We start from the raw sequence: 26,037 nt of genomic DNA on the forward strand, positions 1-26,037 counted from the left end.
GTTTTGGTTTTTTTTTTTGGAGACAGAGTCTCACTCTGTCCCCCAGGCTGGAGTGCAGTGGCGCGATCTCGTCTCACTGCAAGTTCTGCCTCCTGGGTTCACGCCATTCTCCTGCCTCAGCCTACTGAGTAGCTGGGATTACAAGTGCCCACCCACCATGCCCTGCTTTTTTTTTTTTTTTTTTTTTGTATTTTTAGTAGAGAGGGGGTTTCACCGTAATAGCCAGGATGGGCTCGATCTCCTGACCTCATGATCCACCTGCCTCGGCCTCCCGAAGTGATGGGATTACAGGCGTGAGCCACCGTGCCTGGCCCAAGGAAGACCAGGTTTTTAATCATAAAAATAAAGATTCTACAAGACTGCTTTGATATATCCTTTTCTTCTTCTTCTTTTTTTTTTTTTTTTTTTTCTGAGTCGGAGTCTCACTGTCGCCCAGGCTGGAGTGCAGTGGCACACTCTTGGCTCACTGCAACCTCCGCCTCCCAGGTTCAAGTGATTCTCCTGCTTCAGCCTCCCGAGTAGCTGGGACTACAGGCGTGTGCCACCACACCCAGCTAATTTTTTTGTGTTTTTAGTAGAGGTGATGTTTCACCGTGTTAGCTAGGATGGTCTCCATCTCCTGACATCGTGGTCTGCCCACCTCGGCCTCCCAAAGTTCTGAGATTACAGGTGTGAGCCACCGCGCCCAGCCTTGGTTTGGGTTTTATTGGCACACAGGCATGATTTGCTGCCTGAAGTTATTTAATTGGGTTGTGAATCAAAGCGTATGTGGCCAGTTTTTAAGCATTATCTCCTGTGTGCCAGGTGGTGTCCTAGACACAAATGGTACAAGCCAGACTCCTAGATGTCCCTGTTGTCATGTAGCTTATATTTTAGAGGGTGGTGTTACTGCTAGGTGGTTTTAATTAAGTGTGGAAAGGGTGAGGAGTACTGTGTTAAATAGGGTAGTCCAAGGAGGTAACACTGTGTAGAGTTCTGATGGAAATGTGAGAGCAAGCCACTACTGTCTCAGGGAAGAGTATAACAGGCAGTGGGAACAGCAAGGACAGACCTTGAGGTAGAAGCAGGTGTAGTGTGATGTAGGAAGAGCAAGGTTGCTGGAATGCAGTGGGTCAGTGGAAATGGTGTAGAGTAGCAATGGGAAGCAAGTCACTTAGGGCCTTGTAGGCCATTGTAAGACCTTTGGCTTTGACCCTGATTAAAAGGGGAACTATAGGAGAGTTTTGAGCAGAAGAGAAACATAGTTCCACGGGACAAGTATACAAATAGGGCAGCAATGTTGCTTAGTGGTTGTTATAGTTTCTCTAGGTAGACTCAGTTGAAATCTCAGCCTACGTTTTTTTTTTTTGAGACAGAGTCTCACTCTGTCACTCAGGCTGGAGTGCAGTGGTGTGATCTCGGCTCACTGCAGCCTCTTCTTGGGTTCAAGCAGTTCTTGTGCCTTGGCCCTCTGAGTAGCTGGGACTACAGGTGCACACCACCATGCCCGGCTAAAATTTTTGTATTGCTAGAAAAGACGGGGTTTCACCATGTTGGCCAGGCTGGTCTCCTGCTCTCAGATATCTTCTCAGCCTCCCACAGTGTTGGGACTACAGGCATGAGCCACCACGCCCAGCCTAGGCTTTCTATTTTATTAGCTGTGTGTCTGAGTACGATGTCACTTCACTTCTGTCTTGTTAGTTTCCTCATCTGTAGACGGGATAAAAGCACTCCCCAGCTGATAGGGTTTTTCGTTTGTTTGTTTGTTAGTTTTTGAGGATTAAATGAGCAGATATACCTAAATGTGCTTATAATAATACCTAGGCCAAGCACAGTGGCTCACACCTGTAATCTCAGCACTTTGGGAGGCTGAGGTGGGCGGATCACCTGAGTTCAGGAGTTGGAGAACACTCTGGCCAACATGGTGAGATCCCCATCTCTACTAAAAATAGAAAAATTAGCCAAGTGTGGTGGCACATGTCTGTAATCCCAGCTACTTAGAAGGCTGAGGCAGGAGAATCGCTTGAACCTGGGGGGCGGAAGTTGCAGCGAGCTGAGATCGCACCACTGCACTCCAGCCTGGGTGACAGTGAGACTCCTCAAAAAAATAATAATACCTAACAGCAAGAGCTCAATGAATATTAGCTCGTAGCAATTTAAAGGTGCTTTACAAAGAGTTGTTTTTTTCACTTGACTCTTTCGCAGCCCAATTTTTTTTTCTTTTCTTTTTTTTTTTTTGAGACGGAGTCTTGCTCTGTCCCCCAGGCTGGAATGAGTGGTGCGATCTCGGCTCACTGCCAGCTCCACCTTCTCGGGTTCACGCCATTTTCCTGCCTCAGCCTCCTGAGTAGCTGGGACTACAGGTGCCCGCCACCATGCCTGGCTAATTTTTTTGTATTTTTAGTAGAGACGGGGTTTCACAGTGTTAGGATGGTCTTGCTCTCCTGACCTCATGATCCACCCGCCTCGGCCTCCCAAAGTGTTGGGATTACAGGCGTGAGCCACTGCATTCGGCTACCCAGCCCAATTTTCTTAAAATTTTTTTAGCTTTTCTTCACTCAAAAGTACTCAATAGGTCATGGTGAATCTACACTAATTTGGGCATGTCCAACCAATACCTATTGGTGGAGCTGAAAATCAGTACTGATTAGGATGTACTGCTTTGGAAGCAAGCCAGCATTACATCAAATAAAAAACATTTGGTCTGTGGCATTGTGTTGTATTCATTGTTTTGGTTTTTTTGAGGTGATCAGCAGATGGTGAGCACTGAGACAAACCTGTAGTGTTCAGCTGGAAAGCTGTTTTCCTGGCCTCCAGCCATAGCGCTTGAACTCTTGCTGCCAGGCTACCTGAGAGTGGACTGATTGGACTTTAAGATCTCATCCTCCCTTATCCATGGTTTTGCTTTCCACAGTTTCAGTTACATATGGTCAACTGCAGTCTGAAAATATTAAGTGGAAAAACCCAGAAATCATTAATTCATAAGTTTCTTTTCTTTCTTTCTTTCTTTTTTTTTTTTTTTGAGACAGAGTCTTACTCTGATGCCCAGGCTGGAGTGCAGTGGCGCGATCTTGGCTCACTGCAACCTCTGCCTCCTGGGTTCAGGCAATTCTCCTGCCTCAGCCTCCTGAGTAGCTGGGATTACAGGTGTGCGCCACCACGCCTGGCTAATTTTGGTATTTTTAGTATGTTGACCAGGCTTGTCTTGAACTCCTGACCTCATGATCCACCCTCCTCCGCCTCCCAAAGTGCTGGAATTACAGGCATGAGTCACTGCGCCTGGCCCTCATTAGTTTCAAATTATGCATTATTCTTTGTAGTGTAATGAAATCTCTTACCATATTGCCTGGGACATGAATCATCCCTTTGTCCAACATGTTCACACTGTATATGCTTCCTATCCTGTAATTACTTAGTAGTCATCTTGGTTATCAGAACAAACAGTATATATAGGGTTCACCACTATCCATAGATAGTGCCACTGCACTCCACTCCAGCCTGGCAGCAGAGCGAGACTCTGTCTCGAAAAAAAAAAAAAAAAGAAAGAAAAGAAAATCTTTTCTACGTTCATAGTAATGATCCAACAGAGGAGGGTATACTTTCTAACTTATTCTATAAAGCTAGCATTACATTCATACCAAAACCAGAAAAAGGCATCACAAGAAAATATCTATCATGAATATAGATTTAACAATCCTCAACAAAATATTAACAAACTGAAACCGGCCACATGTAAAAATGATTCTACACCAGATAAGTGGGTCTAAGTGGGGTTTATACCAGGAATGCAAGATTGGCTTAATATCTGAAAATCAAGTAATATTACCATATACTACATTAAGAATACAAAACAAAAACCATGTAATTAATAGATGAAGGAATAATATTTAATAGAAACTCAACACCCATTCCTGATAAAAACTGTCAGCCAGGCCAGGCATAGTGGCTCAAGCCTGTAATCCCAGCACTTTGGAGGCCGAGGCGGGTGGATCACCAGAGGTCAGGAATTTGAGACCAGCCTGACCAGCAAGGTGAAACCCCGTCTCTACTAAACAGATGAAAAATTAGCTGGGCTTGGTGGTAGGCACCTGTAGTCCCAGCTACTCAGGAGGCTGAGACAGAAGAATTGCTTGAACTTGGAAGGCAGAGGGTGCAGTAAGCTGAGATCACACCACTGCACTCCAGTCTGGGCAACAGACAGAGACTCCATCTCAAAACAAAAAAATTTTGTTTTATACGTAGAAAATCCTAAGGGATCTATAAGAACTGGTATGCAAATATACTAAGGATACAAAATACAAAATCAATGTACAGAAATCAACTGTATTTCCATACACTAGCGACAAACAATCCAAAAATGAAATGAAGAAAACAATTCCATTCTTTTTGTTTTTTTGTTGTTTTTTTTTTTGAGACAGAGTCTTGCTCTGTTGCCCAGGCCAGAGTACAGTGGCACGATCTCGGCTCACTGTAAGCTCCGCCTCCCGGGTTCGCACCATTCTCCTGCCTCAGCCTCCTGAATAACCGGGACTACAGGCGCCTGCCACCACGCCCGGCTAATTATTTGGGTTTTTTTTAGTAGAGACAGGGTTTCACCATGTTAGCCAGGATGTTCTCGATCTCCTGACCTCGTGATCTGACCATCTCGGCCTCCCAAAGTGCTGGGATTACAGGCGTGAAGAAGAAAATAGGAATAAATTTATCAGGCTGGGCGCGGTGGCTCTTGCCTGTAATCCCAGCACTTTGGGAGGCCAAGGCAGGTGGATTGCCTGAGGTCAGGAGTTCAAGATCAGCCTGGCCAACACGGTGAAACCCTGTCTCTACTGAAAATACAAAAATTAGCCAGGCATGGTGGAGCGAGCCTGTAATCCCAAATACTCAGGAGGCTGAGGCAGGAGAAATCACTTGAACCCAGGAGACAAAGGTTGACATGAGCCAAGACTGCACCACTGCACTTAAGTCTGCGAGACAGAGTGCAACTCTGTCAAAAAAAAAAAAAAAAAAAAGGAATAAATTTATCAAAGGGCAAGATTTATAGATTTATATACACTGGAAACTAGAAAACACTGCTTAGAGAAACTGAAGAAGCCCTAAAGAAATGGGGAGCTCTACTACGTTCATGGACAAGATAATATACTTGACCCTTGAACAATGTGAGGGTTAAGGGCACTGATACCATGGGCAGTCAAAAATCTGCATATAACTTCTGACTCCCCCAAAATTTAACTACTAATAACCTGTTAACCAGATTGACAACAGAAAGTCAATTAACACATATTTTATATATGTATTGCATACTATATTGTTACAATAGAGTAAGAGAGAAAAAATGTTATTAAGAAAATCGTAAGAGAAAACATATTTGCTACTCATTAAGTAGAAGTGTATCATCATAAAAATCTTCACCCATCTTCAGGATGAGCAGACTGAGGGAAAGAAAGGAGTTGGTTGGTCTTGCTGTCTCGGGGTAGCAGAGGTAGAAGAGGTGAAGGGCATGGAAAGGAGGGCAGGAGAGGCAGGCACATCTGGTGTTAACATTACAAAAATACATCCTCATTTCTGTCTGACTTTTTTGCTTTTCCATTTCTCTAAAAACATTTCTATACAATGCTAATCCTTCTTCCACCATTCGCTTTCATTTCAGTGCCAGTATTATAGAAGGGTCCATTCCATATTCCATAAACAAAGCCAAAGGAAGTCTTGAATAATTGGAACCCTTCTGGCAAATTGTCTAATGTCAATTTTTTCCTGCCCCTGTTTCTTGTACATCTTATTCCTTACTGTCTGGCACAGAAGCACTCATCTCCATCAAGTCATCTTCTATTAATTCCTCAGGTGTGGTGTCTATTAGCTCTTGAATTTCTCCAAGATCTGTACCTTAAAACTCTTCACCCTTCACCTTTTTTGCCATATCCACAATCTCTTTCATGATTTCCTTAACCAGCTGTCATAAATCCTATGAAGTCATGCACATCTGGACAGAGTTTTCTCCACCAGGAATTTATTGTTTCAGGCTTGATGGCTTCCACAGCTTTTTCTATAACAATGGCATCTTCCGTGGTGTAATCCCTCTAGACTTTCATGACGTACTATCAGGATTCTCTTCCTTGGTGTTAACAGTCTTTTCCAGAGTATCCCAATAATTAGTCTTGAAAGTCCTGGACCAGGTGCAGTGGCTCAAGCCTGTAATCCCAGCACTTTGGGAGGCCAAGGCGGGCAGATCACTTGAGGCCAGGAGTTCGAGACCAACCTGGGCAAAATGGTGAAACCCCATCTCTGCTAAAAATACAAAAATTAGGCCGGGCGCGGTGGCTCAAGCCTGTAATCCCAGCACTTTGGGAGGCCGAGACGGGCGGATCATGAGATCAGGAGATCGAGACCATCCTGGCTAATACGGTGAAACCCCGTCTCTACTAAAAAATACAAAAAACTAGCCGGGAGAAGTGGCGGGTGCCTGTAGTCCCAGCTACTCGGGAGGCTGAGGCAGGAGAATGGCGTGAAGTCGAGAGGAGGAGCTTGCAGTGAGCTGAGATCCGGCCACTGCACTCCAGCCTGGGTGACAGAGCGAGACTCCGTCTCAAAAAAAAAAAAAAAATACAAAAATTAGCCAGGCATCATGGTGCGTGCCTGTAATTCCAGCTACTCGAGAGGCTGAGGCATGATAATTGCTTGAACCTGGGAGGCAGAGGTTGCAATAAGCCGAGATCACCCCACTGCACTCCAGCCTGGGCGACAGAGCCAGACTCTTTCTTAAAAAAAAAAAAAAAAAAAAAAAAAAAAAGTCCTTACAACCTCCTGATCTAGAGGCTGAATTAGAGACACTGTTTCTGGACAAGCGGACCACTTCAAAGCCTAGTGTTGAACTCATGGGATTCTGGGTGGCCACAGGCATTGTATCAAAAGAACTTTAAAAGGCAGTCCTGGCCGGGAACCGTGGCTCACGCCTGTAATCCCAGCACTTTGGGAGGCCGAGGCAGGCAGATCACTTGAGGTCACAAGTTTGAGACCAGCCTGGCCAACAAGCTGAAACCCTGTCTCTACTAAAAATACAAAAAATTAGCTGGGTGTGGTGGCGGGCACCTGTAATCCCAGCTATTCGGGAGGCTGAGGCAGGAGAATGGCGTGAACCCAGGAGGCAGAGCTTGCAGAGAGCCGAGATCACGCCACTGCACTCCAACCTGGGCCACAGAGCAAGACTCCATCTCAAAAAAAAAAAAAAAGAGAAAATGCGTTCTCATTATCCAGGCTTTCTTTTGATATAAACAGACTGGCAGCGGTGTTTTATCTTCTCCCTTCAAGGCTCAGAGGTTAGCAGCTTTATAGACAAGGGTAGTCCTGATCATAAACTTGACTGCATTTACACAAAACAGAAGTTAACCTAGCTCTTCCTGCCTTAAATCCTGGCACTCACTGCTCTTCCTTACTAAAAAATGTCCTTTGTGGCATTGTTTTCCCCAGAATAGGGCATTTTTGTCTGCATTAAAAACCCATTCAAGCAGATATCCTTTTTCCTCAATGATTTTTTTTTTTTTTTTTTTTTTTTTGAGACGGAGTCTCGCTCTGTCGCCCAGGCTGGAGTGCAGTGGCGCGATCTCGGCTCACTGCAAGCTCCGCCTCCCGGGTTCACGCCATTCTCCTGCCTCAGCCTCCCGAGTAGCTGGGACTACAGGCGCCCACAACCGCGCCCGACTAATTTTTTGTATTTTTAGTAGAGACGGGGTTTCACCGTGGTCTCGATCTCCTGACCTTGTGATCCGCCCGCCTCGGCCTCCCAAAGTGCTGGGATTACAGGCGTGAGCCACCGCGCCCGGCTCCTCAATGATTTTCTTAATGGCATCTGGGAATTTGTTTGCAACCTCCTAGTCAGCAGAAGTTGTTTCTCCTTTAACTCTGACATTTTTTAAGCCAAACTTCTCTACAATTATCAAGCCATTCTTTGTTGGCATTAAATTCTCCAACTTTAGATCCTTTACCTTCCTTTTGCTTTAAGACACAATGACTGATTTTTCTCGAAAAATATTAGAGGCTATAGGTATGCCTTTCTTTTTTTTTTTTTTTTTTTTGAGACGGAGTCTCGCTCTGTCGCCCAGGCTGGAGTGCAGTGGCCGGATCTCCGCTCACTGCAAGCTCCGCCTCCCGGGTTTACGCCATTCTCCCGCCTCAGCCTCCCGAGTAGCTGGGACTACAGGCGCCCGCCACCTCGCCCGGCTAGTTTTTTGTACTTCTTTTTAGTAGAGACGGGGTTTCACCGTGTTAGCCAGGATGGTCTCGATCTCCTGACCTCATGATCCGCCTGTCTCGGCCTCCCAAAGTGCTGGGATTACAGGCGTGAGCCACCGCGCCCGGCCAGGTATGCCTTTCTTATAGCACTCTTGCACCCACATAAAAGCTGCATCTTCAATATGAAATAAAAGGTTATTTTGGCCAGGCACAGTTGCTCATGCCTGTAATCCCAGCACTTTGGGATGCAGGCAGATCACAAGGTCAAGAGTTCGAGACCAGACTGGCCAATATGGTGAAACCCCGTCTCTATTAAAAATACAAAAATTAGCTGGGCACGCTGGCACACACCAGTAATCCCAGTTACTCGGGAGGCTAAGGCAGGAGAACTGCTTGAACCTGGGAGGCAGAGGTTGCAGTGAGCTGAGATTATGCCACTGCACTCCAGCCTGGTCAACAGAGCAAGACTCCATCTCAGAAAAAAAAAAAAAAAAAAGTATATTTCACAACCAGTCGTGGTGGCTCATGCCTATAATTCCAGCACTTCGGAAGGCCAAAGTGGGACAACTGCTTGAGCTCCAGAGCTGGAGACCAGCCTGGGCAATATAGTGGGACCCATGTCTCTATGGCTAATTTTTCATCTGTTTAGTAGAGACGGGGTTTCACCTTGCTGGTCAGGCTGGTCTCAAATTCCTGACCTCTGGTGATCCACCCGCCTCGGCCTCCAAAGTGCTGGGATTACAGGCTTGAGCCACTATGCCTGGCCTGGCTGACAGTTTTTATCAGGAATGGGTGTTGAGTTTCTATTAAATATTATTCCTTCATCTATTGAGTTAATTACGTGGTTTTTGTTTTGTATTCTTAATGTAGTATATGGTAATATTACTTGATTTTCAGATATTAAGCCAATCTTGCATTCCTGGTATAAACCCCACTTAGACCCACTTATCTGGTGTAGAATCATTTTTACATGTGGCCGGTTTCAGTTTGTTAATATTTTGTTGAGGATTGTTAAATCTATATTCATGATAGATATTTTCTTGTGATGCCTTTTTCTGGTTTTGGTATGAATGTAATGCTAGCTTTATAGAATAAGTTAGAAAGTATACCCTCCTCTATTGGATCATTACTATGAATGTAGAAAAGATTTTCTTTTCTTTCTTTCTTTTTTTTTTTTTTTGAGACAGAGTCTCGCTCTGCTGCCAGGCTGGAGTGGAGTGCAGTGGCACAATCTCGGCTCACTACAACCTCTGCCTCCCTGGTTCAAGCGATTCTTCTGTCTTGGCCTCCCAAGTAACTGGGACTACAGGCACGTGCCACCATGCCCAGCTAGTTTTTGTATTTTTAGTGAAGATGGGATTTCACCATGTTGGCCAGGTGGTCTCGTCTCTTGACCTCGTGATCCACCTGCCTCGGCCTCCCAAAGTGCCGGGATTACAGGCATGAGCCACCACGCCCAGCCAGTAATGATTTTCAATATGAAATAAAAGGGTGTTTTACAGCCAGGTGTGGTGACTCATATCTATAATCCCAGTACTTTGGGAGGCCAAAGTTTGGAATACATGATTTCTTTAAATATGTGATTCTCAATGGAAGGGGCAGGGATTTTACCTCTTGGAAGACATTTGGTAACATCTGGAGAAATTTTTAGTTATCACAGCTGGTGGCGAGTGCTTCTGGCACCTAGTGGGTAGAGGGAAGGAATGCTACGGAACATCCTAAAAGGCAAAGGCAACCCCACAACCGAGAACTCTCTGGCTCAAGATGTCAGTGATGCTGAGGTTGAGAAACCCTACAAATGTGTAGTATTTACCACTGAAACCCATGGGCTTAGACTTTGTTTCATGGGAAGATACTCAGTTATTAATTCAGTTTTTTTTTTTTTTTTTTTTTTTTTTACTTGTTATGGGTCTATTCAGGTTTTCTCTTTCTTCTTGAGTGAGTTTTGGTAATTTCTGTCTTTCTAGATATTTGTCCATTTTATCTGGTGCTCTAATTTGTTGGCATAAAGTTGTTCATGGTTTCCCCTTTTAATACTTTGATTTCTATAAAGTCAGTTGTGATGTTCCCTCTTTCATTTCTAATATTAATAATTTGTGTCCTCCCCTTTTTTTTAATTGGTCAGTTCAGCTAAAGGTTTGTTAACTTTGTTGATCTTTTCAAATAATCACCTTTTGGTTTTCATTGATTTTCTCTATTTTTCTGTATTCTATTTTATGGCTTTCTGCTCAAATCTTTATTATTTTCTTCTTTCTGCTTGCTTTGAGTATAGTCTGCTCTTTTTCTACATTTTAAAGGTAGAAGGTTAGGTTAGTGATTGTGATCTTTTCTAATGTAGGCATTTACAGCTATAAATTTGTTTCAGCACCACTTCAACTTCATCTCATTATTTTTGGCAAATTGTGTTTGCATTTTCATTGAGATAAAATATTTTCTAATATCTCATGTTAAATCTTCTTTGACCTCCTGGTTATTTAAAAGTGTGTTGTTTAGGCCCGGTGCAGTGGCTCACGCCTGTAATCCCAGCACTTTGGGAGGCCGAGGCAGGCAGATCACGAGGTCAGGAGTTCGAGACCAGCCTGGCCAATATTTATTTGATAATGCCTTTATTTCACTGTTAATTTTTGAAGGATAATTTTGTTCAATGTAGAATTTAGCCTGTCTCTACTAAAAATACAAAAATTAGCTGGGCGTGGTGGTGTGCACCTGTAGTCCTAGCTACTTGGGAGGCTGAGGCAGAAGAATTGCTTGAACCTGGGAGGTGGAGATTGCAGTGAGCTGAGATCGTGCCACTGTACTCCAGCCTGGAAACAAAGCAAGACTCCATCTCAAAAAAAAAAAAAAAAAGCATTGTTTAATTTCTTTCTTTCTTTTTTTTTTTTCTTGAGATGGAGTTTCACTCTTGTTGCCCAGGCTGGAGTGCAATGACGTGATCTTTGTTCACCGCAACCTCTGCCTCCCAGGTTCAAGTGATTCTCCTACCTCAACCTCCCGAGTAGCTGGGATTACAGGCATACGCCACCACGCCCAGCTAATTTTGTACTTTTAGTATGAGACTGGGTTTCTCCATGTTGATCAGGCTGGTCTCGAACTCCCAACCTCAGGTGATCTGCCCGCCTCCGCCTCCCAAAGTGCTGGGATTACAGGCATGAGCCACCGTGTCCAGTCATGTTGTTTAATTTCTAAATATGTATGGATTTCCCAAGTTTCCTTCTATTCATTTCTAGCTTAATTCCATGGTTGTTGGGGAACTTCATATAATTTATTTTCAATTTATTTAGATTTCTTTTATGATCTAGAATATGGCCTATCATAAGCCATTTCAGATGAAGACTAACTTTAAATTAATACTAATAGTTTCAGTTTTATAGAAAATGCTCCAGTTTAGCTCCAGTGTCTCCCTCTTCTTTTTTTTTTTTTTTCTTTTCTTTTTTTTTTTGAGACAGAGTCTCACTCTGTCTATCCAGGCTGGAGTGCAGTGGCACGATCTCGGCTCACTGCAACCTCTGCCTCCCAGGTTCAAGTGATTCTCCCATCTCAGCCTCCTGAGTAGCTGGAATTACAAGTGTGCACCACCATGCTTGGCTAATTTTTGTATTTTTAGTAGAGATGGAATTTCACCATGTTGGCCAGGCTGGTCTCAAACTCCTGACCTCAGGTGATCCACCTGCCTTGGCTTCCCAAAGTGCTGGGCTTACAGGCGTGAGCCACTGCGCTCAGCCTTCTCCCTCTTCTTTTGTGTTGCTGTTGTCTGTGTATTATGTATATAGATATTACAAACCAGAAAATACAGTGTTGTAGTTATTTGTTTATGTAGTTAAATCTTACGTGTTTTAAATAAGAGAAAGGAGTAAAATATATTTACAGCCTTTTATGTGGACTTACAGTATATTTACCATTTTTGTTATTCTTCATTTTTTCCCTCTTGATCCAAGTTACTATCTGATGTAATTTCTCTGTTGATTTTCTAGATATGTATTTTTGAAATACTTTTATGAGGATTATAATATACATCTTTAATTTATCACAGTCTTACTTTGGGTTAAAATTGACTAAAGTCTGGTAAGATACAGTGCCTTTGCTCCAAAGTAGCTCTATTTCCTCCTTTCTCCCTTGTGTTCTTATTGTCATGCATATCTTTATATGTTGTAACCTATCTTATGTATATTTATGAAATTAAGAGAAGAAAATAATTTTTTCCCATGTTTACCTGTTCTAGTATTTTCTGTTCCTTCTTGTCTATCCAAGTTTTCTTTTTTCTTTTCTTTTTTGAGATGGAGCCTCGCTCCCATCGCTTAGGCTAAAGTTCAGTGGTATGATCTTGGCTCACTGCAACCTCCACCTCCCGGGTTCAAGCAGTTCTCCTTCCTCACCCTCCGTAGTAGCTGGGATTACAGGTGTGTGCCACCATGCCTTTTTTTTTTTTTTTTTGTATTTTTAGTAGAGATGGGGTTTCGCCATGTTGGCCAGGCTGGTCTTGAACTCATGTCCTAATGTGATCCCCCCCGACCTTGGCCTACCAAAGTGCTAGGATTACAGACGTGAGCCACTGTGCCCGGCCTGATCCAAGTTTTCATACAGTAGCATTGCCATTCTCGACAAAGGACTTCCTTTGGTAATTCTTGTAGGCCAAGTCTACTAGCAGTGAATTCTTTCAGTGTTTATTTATTTGATAATGCCTTTATTTCACTGTTAATTTTTGAAGGATAATTTTGTTCAATGTAGAATTTATGCTTGACAGTTTTTTCTTTCAATACTTTCATTATGTGATTCTACTGTCTTCTGGCTTCCATTGTTTCTGATGAAAAGTCAGCCATTATTTATATTGCTGTCCATGATTTGCCATTTTTTCCGTCATGCTTACATTATTTTCTCTTTCTCTTTCAGTGGTTTTGTGTATGTGTGTGTGTGTGTGTGTGTGTGTGTGAGAGAGAGAGAGAGAGAGAGAGAGAGAGAGAGACAGGGTCTCGCTCTGTTGCCCAGGCTGGATGCAGTGGCATGATCTCCGCTCACTGCAACCTTGATCTTCGGGTCTCAAGCAACCCTCCTACCTCAGCCTCCCCAGTAGCTGGGACCACAGGCACAGGCATGCACCACTACACCAGGCTAATTTTTGTATTTTTTGTAGAGACGGGGTTTTGCCATGTTGCCCAGGCTATTCTCAAACTCCTGACTTTTAAGTGATCCTCGTGCCATAGCCTTCCGAAGTGCTGGGATTACAGGCATGAGCCACTGCACCCAGTCTTGTCTTTCAGTGTTTTGACTGTGATATATCTAGGTGTGGTTCTTTTTGTGTTTATCTTATTTAGAGTTTGTTGAGCTTCTTGGAGACCATAGGTTATTACTGTTCATCAAGTTGGGGAAGCTTTTGCCTGTTCTTCAAATATTCCCACCTCCCCCATCTTCACCGCTCTTTGGCTCTCCCGTTACCCATATGTTGGAATGCTTGACATTATTCTATAGGTCTCATTTTTCTTTAATCTTTTTTCTGTCTATTCTTTGGATTTGATAATTTCTTTCTATGTATTTTCATGTTCACTAATTATTCTGTCACCTGAAAATTTGTTGAGCACCTCTTTTTTTTTTTTTTTTCAAGACAGAGTCTTGCTCTGTCACCCAGGCTGGAGTGCAGTGGTGTGATCACAGCTCACGCAACCTCCACCTCCTGGGTTCAAGCAATTCTCCTGCCCCAGCCTCCTGAGTAGCTGGGATTACAGCACCTGCTACTGCGCCTGTCTAATTTTTGTATTTTTAGTAGAGACAGGGTTTCACTGTGTTGGCCAGGCTAGTCTCGAACTCCTCATGTCGTGATCCACCCGCCTTGGCCTCCTAAAGTGTTGGGATTACAGGCGTGAGCCACCGCGCTCAGCCTGTTGAGCACCTCTAATCAGTTTTTCATGCCAGTCATTATAATTTTTAACTCTAGAATTTCCATGTGGTTCCTCCTCATTTTTTCTGTTTCTCTGCTGAAAATCTCCATTTTTTTTTTTTTTTTTTACTTTGTCATCGGTTTTCTTTAATTCTGTGGACATTTAAAATAGTTGCTTTTAAGCGCAACTATTTGCTCAATGTAGTATCTGCATCCAATCAGAGACGGATGCTATTGATTTCTCTTTTTCCTGAACTTGGGTGACACTTTCCTGGTTTTTACAAGTCTACTAATTTTGGTTGAAAACTGGACATTCAGATAATACATTGTAGCAACTCTGGATTCTGAGTTTTCCCCCCTGTGGCTTGTTCTGTTTATAGTTAATTGCTTAGAATTAAACCAGAATCTATTTTTCCTTTGGTGTGCTAATGTCTCTGCCTAGTTTTAAATTATTATTATTATTTTTTGTCACTAGGCTGGAGTGCAGTGGCGCAATCTTGGCTCACTGCAACCTCCACTTCCCAAGTTCAAGCGATTCTCCTGCCTCAGCCTCCCACGTAGCTGGGATTACAGGCGCCTGCCACCATGCCCAGCTTTTTTGTATTCTCAGTAGAGATGGGGTTTCAAGCTGGTCTCAAACTCTTGACCTCATGATCCTCCCGCCTTGGCCTCCCAAGTGCTGGGATTACAAGTGTGAGCCACTGTACCCGGTCAATTTAAAAATTTTTATTTTCAGCTGGACTCAGTGTCCTACGCCTGTTATTCCAGCACTTTCTTTTTTCTTTTTCTTTTTTTTTTTTTTTTTTTTGAGACTGAGTTTCACTCTTGTTGCCCAGGCTAGAGTGCAATGGCATGATCTCAGCTCACTGCAACCTCTGCCTCCCTGGTTCAAGCGATTCTCCTGCCTCAGCCTCCCGAGTAGCTGAGATTACAGGCACACACCACCATGCCCAGCTAATTTTGTATTTTTAGTAGAGACAGGGTTTCACCATGTTGGTCAGGCTGGTCTCGAACTCCTGACCTCGGGTGATCCACCCGCCTCAGCCTCTTAAAGTGCTGGGATTATAGGCGTGAGTCACTGTGCCCAGCGAATCCCAGCTACTTGGGAGGCTGAGGCAGGAGAATCACTTAAACCCGGGAGGTGGAGGTTGCAATGAGCCAAGGTGGCGCCACTGCACTCCAGCCTGGGCAACGAGAGCGAAACTCCGTCTCAAAAGAAAAAAAAATTTTTTCATTATTTTCTTCCTAGCCTGGCTTTTGGTGGGTTGTCCCTGTATCTGTTTAACTTAGTTGTCAGCCAGTGATTTGGGCAGAGGTTCTCAAATACTTTCAGCCCCTGAGGCTTTTACCCTATCCTGATCTACTTACAGTCAAATGCTCTACTGCTGAGCTATACCCCCCCGCCCGGTCAATTTGTATGTGGGTTTGGAGAAACTCTAAAAAATTGCAACTGGCTCTAAAGTCTCCTTAGGTTTTCAGTTTTTCCTGGTTCTCTTAGGTATAATTTCCTAGTCAGTGATGGTCATGTGAAGAGCTTAATCTCAGCCTTTCTATGGCTCTGTTTCAGGATTTTCCCATTAAATCTCTGGATGTTCTGCCCATCTAACAAGGACCACTGCCAAAGCTATTCATTTCCATCCACATTCACAACTTTTAGCTGGCAGATCTGTGAATTTTCTTCCTCACCCCAAATTGAGTCCACCCCCTAGAGCAGCAGAACTGCTGATTTTCATAGCTGGCCCCATGCTGGGAAAACTAGCATTGTCACCACCTGACTATGCTGTAAGCAGTGGGGATAGAGGGGTAGAAGGATGGCAGGATCCTAGGCTAGAAAGCTTACTATTTTTACCTGAATCTCTAGCAGATTTTTCAAGAATCTGTACTTCTCAGTTTGTTTGATTTACACTGTATTAAAATAGTTCTTTTTGACAATTTTAATTTTTAACTTTTGCGTTGTGGTGAGGAATTGCCTACCACTTCATGCTGTGAATACAAGAATTTCCACACCTGTAATCCCAGCACTTTGGGAGGCCGAGGTGGGCAGATCACCTTAGATCAGGAGTTCGAGACCACCCTGGCCAACATGGTGAAACCCTGTCTCTACTAAAAGTACAAAAATTAGCTGGGTGCGATGGTGCAAGCCTGTAATCCCAGCTACTTGGTAGGCTGAGGCAGGAGAATTGCTTGAACTCGGGAGGTGGTGAGACCAGATCACACCATTGCACTCCAGCCTGGGCAACAGAGCAAGACTCCGTCTAAAAAAACAAAAAAATAAGTACAGTGGAGAATTTGGTCAACTTATTTTTACATCCAAGGGGTTGGGCATATAAACTCTGATTATAATGAATAGTTCAGTAGAACAAATCTTATTTTCCATAGTCTCCTGTGAGTGTATGATTCCATTAGTTGAGTGGAACAGTTTTCACCACGATGCTTAAATTCTGCTTCAACTCCCTCCTTCCCACTACTCTATTCCCCTGGGTCTCGTCAGACACTCCTAAGTCAAACAGGTCATGCAGCAGATAAGTGAAGAAAGTAGGCAGGTTAATGGGTAGGTTTGAGTTCTGTTTAGGAGGTGGTGAGTGAAGATGGAGCTTAGGACCTCTCTGATTGGGCAGTACTTGTTCCTAATCTTTATGCTAGGGCCTGGGCAGTTACCCTTAATAGATTGAAAGGTGCTTGGGATAGGGGATGGTAGAGGATACCAGATCCATAGATTATATAACCTTGATAGTGCCCATAACTCACTATGTGAGCTTGACAAGCTCCATAACCCTGATGCACAGTTTTTCAGAAGGGAGTTTGTGTAGCGATCTTGCTGGGTCCTCCTAACTCAATATCCCTTCATCATAGGGCTTTAGTCTGCCCTCCTAGGGATTAATTCCTTTCTAGTCATTTATTCCATAGTTATTTACCGTATGTTGAGAACCTTTACCAATAATTGGACACAGGGGTAGACATGAAGACTTTCCAAGCCTGGCACATTCACTGGGTAGAGGCCTTGTTTTCGTGTCTGAACTTAGCTGCTCAGTGAGTATGTATTACATGAACAATGAGTATGTATTACATGAGCAAATATCCTATTCCTTTATACTAGCAAGCAGGATTCTTGTGCTACATATGGTCTATCAGATTTTCTTTCTTTTTTTTTTTTTTTTTTTTGAGACGGAGTCTTGCTCTGTCACCCAGGCTGGAGTGCGGTGGCCGGATCTCAGCTCACTGCAAGCTCCGCCTCCCGGGTTTACGCCATTCTCCTGCCTCAGCCTCCCGAGTAGCTGGGACTACAGGCGCTCGCCACCGCGCCCGGCTAGTTTTTTGTATTTTTAGTAGAGACGGGGTTTCACCGTGTTAGCCAGGATGGTCTCGATCTCCTGACCTCGTGATCCGCCCGCCTCGGCCTCCCAAAGTGCTGGGATTACAGGCTTGAGCCACCGCGCCCGGCCTGTCTATCAGATTTTCATTGCAACAAAACAATGTAAAAGTCTTACGGATTTTGATTTTTTTTTTTTTTTTTTTTGAGATGGCGTTTCACTCTTGTCGCCCACGCTGGAGTGCAATGGCGTGATCTTGGCCCACAGCAACCTCCGTCTCCTGGGTTCAAGCGACTCTCCTGCCTCAGCCTCCTAAGTAGCTGGGATTACAGGCATGCGCCACCACGCCTGGCTAATTTTGTATTTTTAGAAGAGATAGGGTTTCTCCATGTTGGTCAGGCTGGTTTTGAACTCCCACCTCAGGTGATCCTCCCACCTTGGCCTCCCAAAGTGCTATGATTACAGGCATGAGCCACCGCGCCTGGCAGGATTTTGACTTTCTTAAGGTCTGCAGCTGGTTTCCTGTTTTACCTGTGGAACCCTGCAAAAATGAATTTTAGACTATCACAATTTAAATATATGACTTTCGGCCGGGCGCGGTGGCTCACGCCTGTAATTCCAGCACTTTGGGAGGCCGAGGTGGGCGGATCATGAGGTCAGGAGATCGAGACCATCTTGGCTAACACGGTGAAGCCCCATCTCTACTAAAAATACAAAAAATTAGCTGGGTGTGGTGGCAGGCACCTGTAGTCCCAGCTACTCGGGAGGCTGAGGCAGGAGAATGGCATGAACCCTGGAGGTGGAGCTTGCAGTGAGCCGAGATCACACCACTGCACTCCAGCCTGGGCGACAGAGCGAGACTCCATCTCACACACACACAAAAATAAACAAAGAAAAAATAAATATATGACTTTCTTGCCTATAACCCCAGCTATTCGGGAGGCTGAGGCAGGAGGATTGCTTGAAGTCAGGAGTTTGAAACCAACCTGGGCAACATAGCAAGACCCTATCTCTAAAAAAAGAAAAAAGAAAAAAATTAGCCACATGTTGTGGTGTGCGCTTGTTTTCCTAGCTACTTGGGAGGCTGAGGTGGTAGGATCATTTGAGCCCAGGAGTTCAAGGCTGCAGTGAGAAATGATCACACCGCTGCTCTCCAGCCTGGGTGACAGAGTGAGGCCGTCTTTTTTTTTTTTTTTTTTTTTTGAGATGGAGTCTTGCTCTGTTGCCAGGCTGGAGTGCAGTGGCACAATCTCAGCTCACTGCAGTCTCCGCCTCATGGGTTCAAGCAGTTCTCCTGCCTCAGCCTCCCGAGTAGCTGGGACTGCAGTCGCGTGCCACCATGCCCAGCTAATTTTTTTTTTTGAAATGGAGTCTCGCTCTGTCGCCCAGGCTGGAGTGCAGTGGCGCAATCTCGGCTCACTGCAAGCTCCGCCTCCCGGGTTCACGCCATTCTCCTGCCTCAGCCTCCGGAGTAGCTGGGACTACAGGCGCCCACCACCTCGCCCGGCTAGTTTTTTGTATTTTTTTAGTAGAGACGGGGTTTCACCGTGTTAGCCAGGATGGTCTCGATCTCCTGACCTCGTGATCCGCCCGTCTCAGCCTCCCAAAGGGCTGGGATTACAGGCTTGAGCCACCGCGCCCGGCCTAATTTTTGTATTTTTTAGTAGACATGGTGTTTCACCATGTTGGCCAGGATGGTCTCGATCTCTTGACCTCATGATCTGCCTGCCTCGGCCTCCCAAAGTGCTGGGATTACAGGCGTGAGCCTGGCTGAGACCCTGTCTCTTATAATAAATGAGTGAGTGAATGAATTAATTAATTAAATTCTTTTTTATCTAAAAGCATATGGCAACAGAAGCTAACATGTAATAGTTAGCCAGGAATTCCATTACAACTTTCATTAAACTGTAGAGGCTCTATCTTAAACTGTTGAAAGTTATTTATATCAGAAATATACTTACATAATGAATATGACACAATATATCTGTACACAAAATGGTGCTGTTGGAAATTAGATGGTTACTATGATATTGATTAATTGCTATTTTTTTTGAACTTTGAAGTCTCAGTTTATTCAGTTATTCCAATAATGTAATCAACTTGTTCAGGGATATAGGCCTCTATAGCTTGGCAGCATATATCTGACTAGTCTTTCTAGAATCTCATAAAATATACTTGACCATTGTAGCAAAGAGGCATTTAGTAATTGAAGCATTTTGAAAGAATATCTTGCTCTCAGATTCCCCCAAAAGCATTGATTGTCTATGGAAATGTACCTTCTAGATGAGCTGAATAATTTCCTTTTATCCTGAAGTCTTTGCTTTCTTGTTGGAAAATTGGAAAACAATGTATAACTGAGTCATTGTCATTTAGACAAAATGTCTAGTTATAAAGCCTTGTAGAACACAAAGTTCTGCTTATCAGATTCTTTTAGAAGATGAGCTGTTGAGCAACAGGTCGTCTGTTGTCCCATCTCTGCTTATTCAGCTTGTTAACTGGGGAATCATTCTCTGTCCTCTCCCTTTTTTTATATTAATAGGAAACTTCCATTTTAGAAGAATACAGTATCAATTGGACTCAGAAGCTGGGAGCTGGAATTAGTGGTCCTGTTAGGTAAGCGATCCATATGAGAAACTATGGCAAAATGTTGGCATGTGCAAACTCTGAGAAGGGCCATTTGAAATACATCTTGAATTAGATACATCAAGTGTGCCAGGTTTGAGAAATTGGCTGAATTTAACAAGTACAGGTTTTTATGTTAGGCTTTTTCTCATGTATTTAGAAATTAGTCAAGAGTGACTGAATCGCATGGTCTTTTTATAGAGTCATTTAAGATGTCGAGATTGGCCAGGCGCGGTGGCTCATGCCTGTGATCCCAGCACTTTGGGAGGCTGAGGCAGGCGGATCATGATGAGGTCAGGAGATCGATACCATCCTGGCTAACATGGTGAAACCCCGTCTCTACTAAAAATACAAAAATTAGCTAGGTGTGGTGGTGCGTGCCTGTAATCCCAGCTACTCGGGAGGCTGAGGCAGGAGAATCGCTTGAACCAGGGAGGCAGAGATTGCAGTGAGCTGAGATCATGCTACTGCACTCCAGCCTGGTCACAGAGTGAGATTCTGTCTCAAAAAAAAAAAAAAAAAAACGTGGAGACTCTGGGGCCACTGTGAGAGTCACCTGTAGCCAGCTGAGGCCATTATTTGTTCATTGACCCACAGCAGCAAGTTGCTGTTGCATGACTTAGAAGCTGAGGCCTGAGCATTGGCTGCTGGGCAGAAGGGTGAGATGCTTCTTCGCCCTCACCTGCCACCCTTGGGGGCAAGTTTGTTCTGATGCACCTGGCCATATCCTTGATGAGAAGTATAAATCTCAAAGAAAAAATGTGTTAAATTAATTTTCATTCTAACATATATGATCTCTGATTGATTTTTTCCCTCCAAATCTAGAGTCTGTGTAAAGAAATCTACTCAAGAACGGTTTGCACTGAAAATTCTTCTTGATCGTCCAAAAGCTAGAAATGAGGTACGCTTTATTGCCTCGACTTAAATACTTGAAGTGCCTAAGAATTGTTCTTTTGCAAGTAAGGCGGCTTCCTAGAGAGAATACAGTGATGCATAAAAAGTTTTATGTCCAAAGTTTACTTCTCTTCCCCATTAATGCTATCATTGTAAAGTAGTCCTAGATCTGTCAAAGGCCATTGAGTCATTTCCTTTCAGCCACCTCTTGTTCTTTTAAAATTAATGTGATTCTTGTACCCTCATGTATTCAGATTTACCTCAGTTTTGCTTATTGAAAAAGATACTTAAAGGTGGAGATAAAATAGCACGAGGAAGGGTCAGGTGAATGGTGTATAAAAGTGATGCTACAGGAGGACTCTGAGGATGTTTCCAGTTTGTTTCTTCTTTTTGAGATGGAGTTTCGCTCTTGTTGCCCAGGCTGGAGTGTGATGATGCAGTCTCGGCTCACTGTAACCTCCGCCTCCTGGGTTCAAGCTTCTCCTGCCTCAGCCTCCTGAGTAGCTGGGATTACAGGCATGCGCCACCATGCATTTTTTGTATTTTTAGTAGAGGCAGGGTTTCTCCATGTTGATCAGGCTGGCCTTAACAAACTCCTGACCTCGGGTGATCCATCCGCCTCAGCCTCTCGAAGTGCTGGGATTACAGGCGTGAGCCACTGTGCCCAGCCTTTAGTTTTTAAAAATATACATTGGGTTTTTGTTTCTGTTTGAAACAGGGTCTTGCTCTGTCACCCAGGCCGGAATGCAGTGGCACAATCACGGCTCACTGCAGCCTTGACCTCCCTAGGCTCAAGTGATCCTCCTACGTCAGCCTCCTGAGTAGCTGGGACCACAGGCATTTGCCACCATGCCAGGCTAAGTTTTTTTGCATTTTTTGTAGACATGGGGTTTTGCCATGTTGCCCAGGCTGGTCTCAAACTCCTGGGCTCAAGCGATCTGCCCGCTTTGGCCTCCCAAAGTGTTGGGATTACAGGTGTGAGCCACTGACCCTGGCTATACACTGGTTTTAAATTATCTGGATATGGTAATGACATTCTAATAACATGTGCAATGAAGGACTTCTTTTGCATAAAGAGATGTGAATAATTTCTAAAATGAAATGAGATGTTTGCCAGATTTTCATTTGCAAATAAATGAAACAGTAGGAAGTAAACCTGTTGGTGAGGTTTTATTCATGGAGAAAGCCTTCTTAAGGAGACAATCTTTGAAAACACTGGCTTTTTACATCATTCTGGGTGATTAAGTTTTTATTGTAATTGGCTTGTATCTAGCGTGGTCAGTTTTTGGAGAGAAAATGTTGGTATCGCCTACCTATGGAAACATTTCCTCTGTTCTCTTTAAAGGTACGTCTGCACATGATGTGTGCCACACACCCAAACATAGTTCAGATTATTGAAGTGTTTGCCAACAGTGTCCAGTTTCCTCATGAGTCCAGCCCTAGGTAAGACTACACAGTGTCATCATCATATGCCCATATGTAGGCCAATGTGTAGTGGAGTCATCCTCTCTTTTATGTGCTCTCTCCCCTTCCCTCTCCTTCCTCCTCCTACCCTCCCTTCCTGTGCCCTTCCTTCTCCCCCTTCCCCTCCATCTCCCTTTTTGTAATTTGGAAAATGTCAAGCATTTGTGAAAGCAGACAGAATTATGTAATGAATCCCCAAGTTCTCATGACCCATCCTCAACAGTAATCCTCTCGTGGCCAGTCTAATTTCATCTATGCCCCTACCACTCTTCAAGTCACCTGATTATTCTGATTACTTTCTCATTTCAGGAAAGCATTTAATGTGGAATTTAAACAGATTCTGTTTCAAATCAGTGAAAGGGACCCAAATATTATTCTAGGCAAAGTCTTAGAGGCTGATAAAACAAAAAGCTTTTATTATTGCTTAGTCTGACTTTCCTTTTAAAGAAAGAAATCAACATTATTCTTTCAGTTAACAAATGTTTGGCAAGCATATTGGGTGGCATTCTAAGTCTCTTTGATGAAATTCAAAATTAAATAAGGTATGGTTTTTTTGGGGAAGACTGAGATGTAAACCCATCATCATAGCAGTGCAATAGGCACTAAAGACAGGCATCCCTAAAATATTCTAAGCTTACAAAGGAGAGGAGCTGCTAACTATAGTCTGGGAGGAGAGGTGTCTCACAGAGGCTGTGTGGAAGCTAGGACTTGAAGGAAGGGTAGGAATTTTCCAGATGGAAAAAGAGGATAGAATTTTAAAACTAAATGGGAAATCAAACGATTATTTTTCACAACTGTGCTCTGTTGGTGAAAGCATTTGGATGGAAGCTGGAAGCATATATGAAAGAATGGTAGCCAAAAATCACATTAAAATTTTTTTTTTCAGAACATGAGAATTTTTGCTCTTAGTAACTGTGTTACCCTGGACTTAGGAAGTTGTTACACACTTTGTAGATGCAGTATCTTTAGGTCAGCTTCTTAATGTTTCAGGGTTTTTTTGTTTCTTTTTCTTTTTTTTTTTTTTTCCTTTTTTTTTAACTTAACAAAATCAAATGCTTTCAAACAGGGCCCGACTCTTAATTGTAATGGAGATGATGGAAGGGGGAGAGCTATTTCACAGAATCAGCCAGCACCGGCACTTTACAGAGAAGCAAGCCAGCCAAGTAACAAAGCAGGCAAGTTAACCCCAGGTACCAATCAAACTGCCAACAAAGTTGGTTAACAAGCGCAATTTCATTGGGGGGAAGAAAAGAAAACTTAAAGAAAATCTCTATTTGACTTCTCATTGCCTGCTTTGTTATGTAATCAGAAAAGATGTTTTGACAGGAGAAATGTGACCCCTTTTATACTTGGGGGTGGGGGTACTGTGTTCTTAATTGGTTGTCAACTGTTTCCTGGGGCTGCTGTGAGATTTCAATAAATTCTGGGAGGAAGGCGACCTTAACTCCTTTGTAGACTGCAGGTATCTTTAGGCATGTAGCTACGAAGTACTGGTACTGGACTTTGCGATAAAATGCTGCTGATACCACCTGAAAGATTGTATGGTATAAAAGTATATTCTAAGAGAATTGTACATAAGATGCTTCCTGCATATGAGCCACCTTTCTGTGATTTCTTCAGATTTAATAATATCCTAAGATCTTTGTAATTCTGGATTATTCCTGGTTATATTCTATTTTGACATCACATTTTATTGCTATAGAAATGATTTATGTCATGAACAATACGAGGAATCCAACTGATAATCACTTCCTGCAGAGGTGAAAAGCTAAACCCTCAAGGGTTATCTTCAGAATACCAAGCAAGCAAAGCAAAGAGAATTAGGAAGCACAGCCCAATTGCTTCTTAATAAAAAGTTCTTCCAAGTTTCCCATGAACCTTAAGCATTTCTGGATGCCTCCTTTCTGGTAGGGAGGAACTGATACTTGGATTGCTGAGAAAATTCCATATTGAGAGTTAAAGAACAAGTAGAATCTGTTCTTTCTGTTTGATTTTAAAAATTATACCTTTAATTTTTTCAAATATTAGGATTAAAGGATGAGCTCTGATAATCTTCTATAAAATAAAACCCCTTCAAATTCACATAAACAGGCAACATTTTCAACAAGCATGATGAGCAAAATGAGTTTCCAGTATTAGTTGGAAAAACCCAGTCAGCTGGTTTCTTGACTCTCAGCTCCCTGGAGAGTGCCATTCTTGTCTGAGCCAGGCCATCCTGCCATCCTGCCGGTAGCCCTGCTACGGGGACCGCGCCTGCTGACCATTGCTCAGCTTAGGTGTTTCTTCTGCAGTGCCTGTCATACCTCAGAGGAATGAAAGTGGGAGCATTTCATTTTCCCATTCCTTACAGGATTTACCCATCAGTTTATTCTGACAAAGAATTGCTGTACCATCATATTTTTCTTTCTGTTTGACAAAATACAAGTTGCAGTTAAACTAAGCTTAATCCATTCTGTTTCTTGGTATTCCAAGTTTTTCTTAATTTCTGCTTTAAAATTGAAACTGAACGCAGTCTTAATGAAGGCTTGTTTTTTAACATCCTGAGTTCTCTATACCAGGTGTATTAAAGAGCGATCTTTTCTAAGAAGTGGCTGTTCCATTGTGTCTTTTTTCAGATAGCTTTGGCTCTGCGGCACTGCCACTTGTTAAACATTGCGCACAGAGACCTCAAGCCCGAAAATCTGCTTTTTAAGGATAACTCTTTGGTGAGAAGACTTGTTTTTCTGCATTTTAGTGCTGCTACTCTTAACATAGTTCAGGAGTGGGTGTGTTTGGAGTGCTCTGAATTCATGGTGAAGAAGCTTTAGGCCAAAGTGCTTCAAACAGCTTGTTTCTTCTACTCGTTCCCTTGCTAGAGACTCAGAGAAGCTGTACTACTGTACTCCCGGCATTGATAATTTTGGATGATACTGATATGTATTTGTGGGACTTATGATTTTGGATATTATTTGGAGGACCTTTGGGAAGGGGCAGGAATCTATATGCTGTTATGTATTATCTTGAAACTTGATTGTTTCATTTGTGTTTTCCCTTTCAGCCCTGTCCCCTGCCCCATGTCCCACCAGATAAGTTGCTCTGGCTGTCACAAAGCTTAATGGCAGATATTAAGAGTGAAGTAGCCCAGACTGATGAGAGGTGAAGGGGCCCTAGGCCAAGACCTTGATGTTAGTGCTGCCCTTACAAGTTCTAAAGCAAAAATAGCTGTGTGAGTGGGTAGGAATTCCTTACTTCTGCATTACTAAGAACAGTTCCTCAGTGTGAATCATTGTCTCCAGACCCGGGGACATGTTATTTTCATAAGCTCACATCTCAGCCAGAAAGAAACTTGTTAGAGCTCAGGGTAACATGTCTTGCACCTGGATTTTCCTTTAATGTTTACTGAGCACTCTGGAGCAGTGATTCCCTTTTTTTTAAAATTTCAGGATGCCCCAGTGAAGTTGTGTGACTTTGGATTTGCCAAGATTGACCAAGGTGACTTGATGACACCCCAGTTCACCCCTTATTATGTAGCACCCCAGGTAAGCATGTGCTGTTTCTGTCCTAAGATCTGTCACCAAGCTGCCCATAGACTTGTGTTCCTTCTATTCTACAGCACAAGTAGGCATATATTACAGATGGGAGGGGGAGAACTTAACTTTAGAAACCTACAGATTGCTTTATTTGGTGTAGATCTTTTAT

General features: G+C 43.3%; 1 protein-coding gene across 9 annotated transcripts in view; it reads left to right on the forward strand.

Moving 5' to 3' along the window:
* MAPKAPK5 (MAPK activated protein kinase 5) overlaps positions 1-26,037 on the forward strand; it is a 51,390-nt gene that overhangs the window by 1,568 nt on the left and 23,785 nt on the right. For 8 of the 9 annotated variants that reach the window (XR_012420688.1, XR_012420689.1, XR_012420687.1 and 5 more), the window contains exons 2-7: positions 19,919-19,992; positions 20,827-20,902; positions 22,241-22,338; positions 23,426-23,538; positions 24,979-25,064; positions 25,782-25,877. Coding sequence is in view for 5 of the 9 variants with exons in the window: in XM_065525262.2 (XP_065381334.1) it covers positions 19,919-19,992; positions 20,827-20,902; positions 22,241-22,338; positions 23,426-23,538; positions 24,979-25,064; positions 25,782-25,877 (543 nt within the window). In the remaining 4 variants the exon portion in view is untranslated. Of the gene's footprint in view, positions 1-19,918; positions 19,993-20,826; positions 20,903-22,240; positions 22,339-23,425; positions 23,539-24,978; positions 25,065-25,781; positions 25,878-26,037 lie in introns of those variants that run through there. The other variant, XM_074007902.1, reaches the window with a different exon arrangement.

Source organism: Macaca fascicularis, chromosome 11 (assembly GCF_037993035.2).
Source record: "Macaca fascicularis isolate 582-1 chromosome 11, T2T-MFA8v1.1".
Classification (NCBI taxonomy): domain Eukaryota; kingdom Metazoa; phylum Chordata; class Mammalia; order Primates; family Cercopithecidae; genus Macaca; species Macaca fascicularis.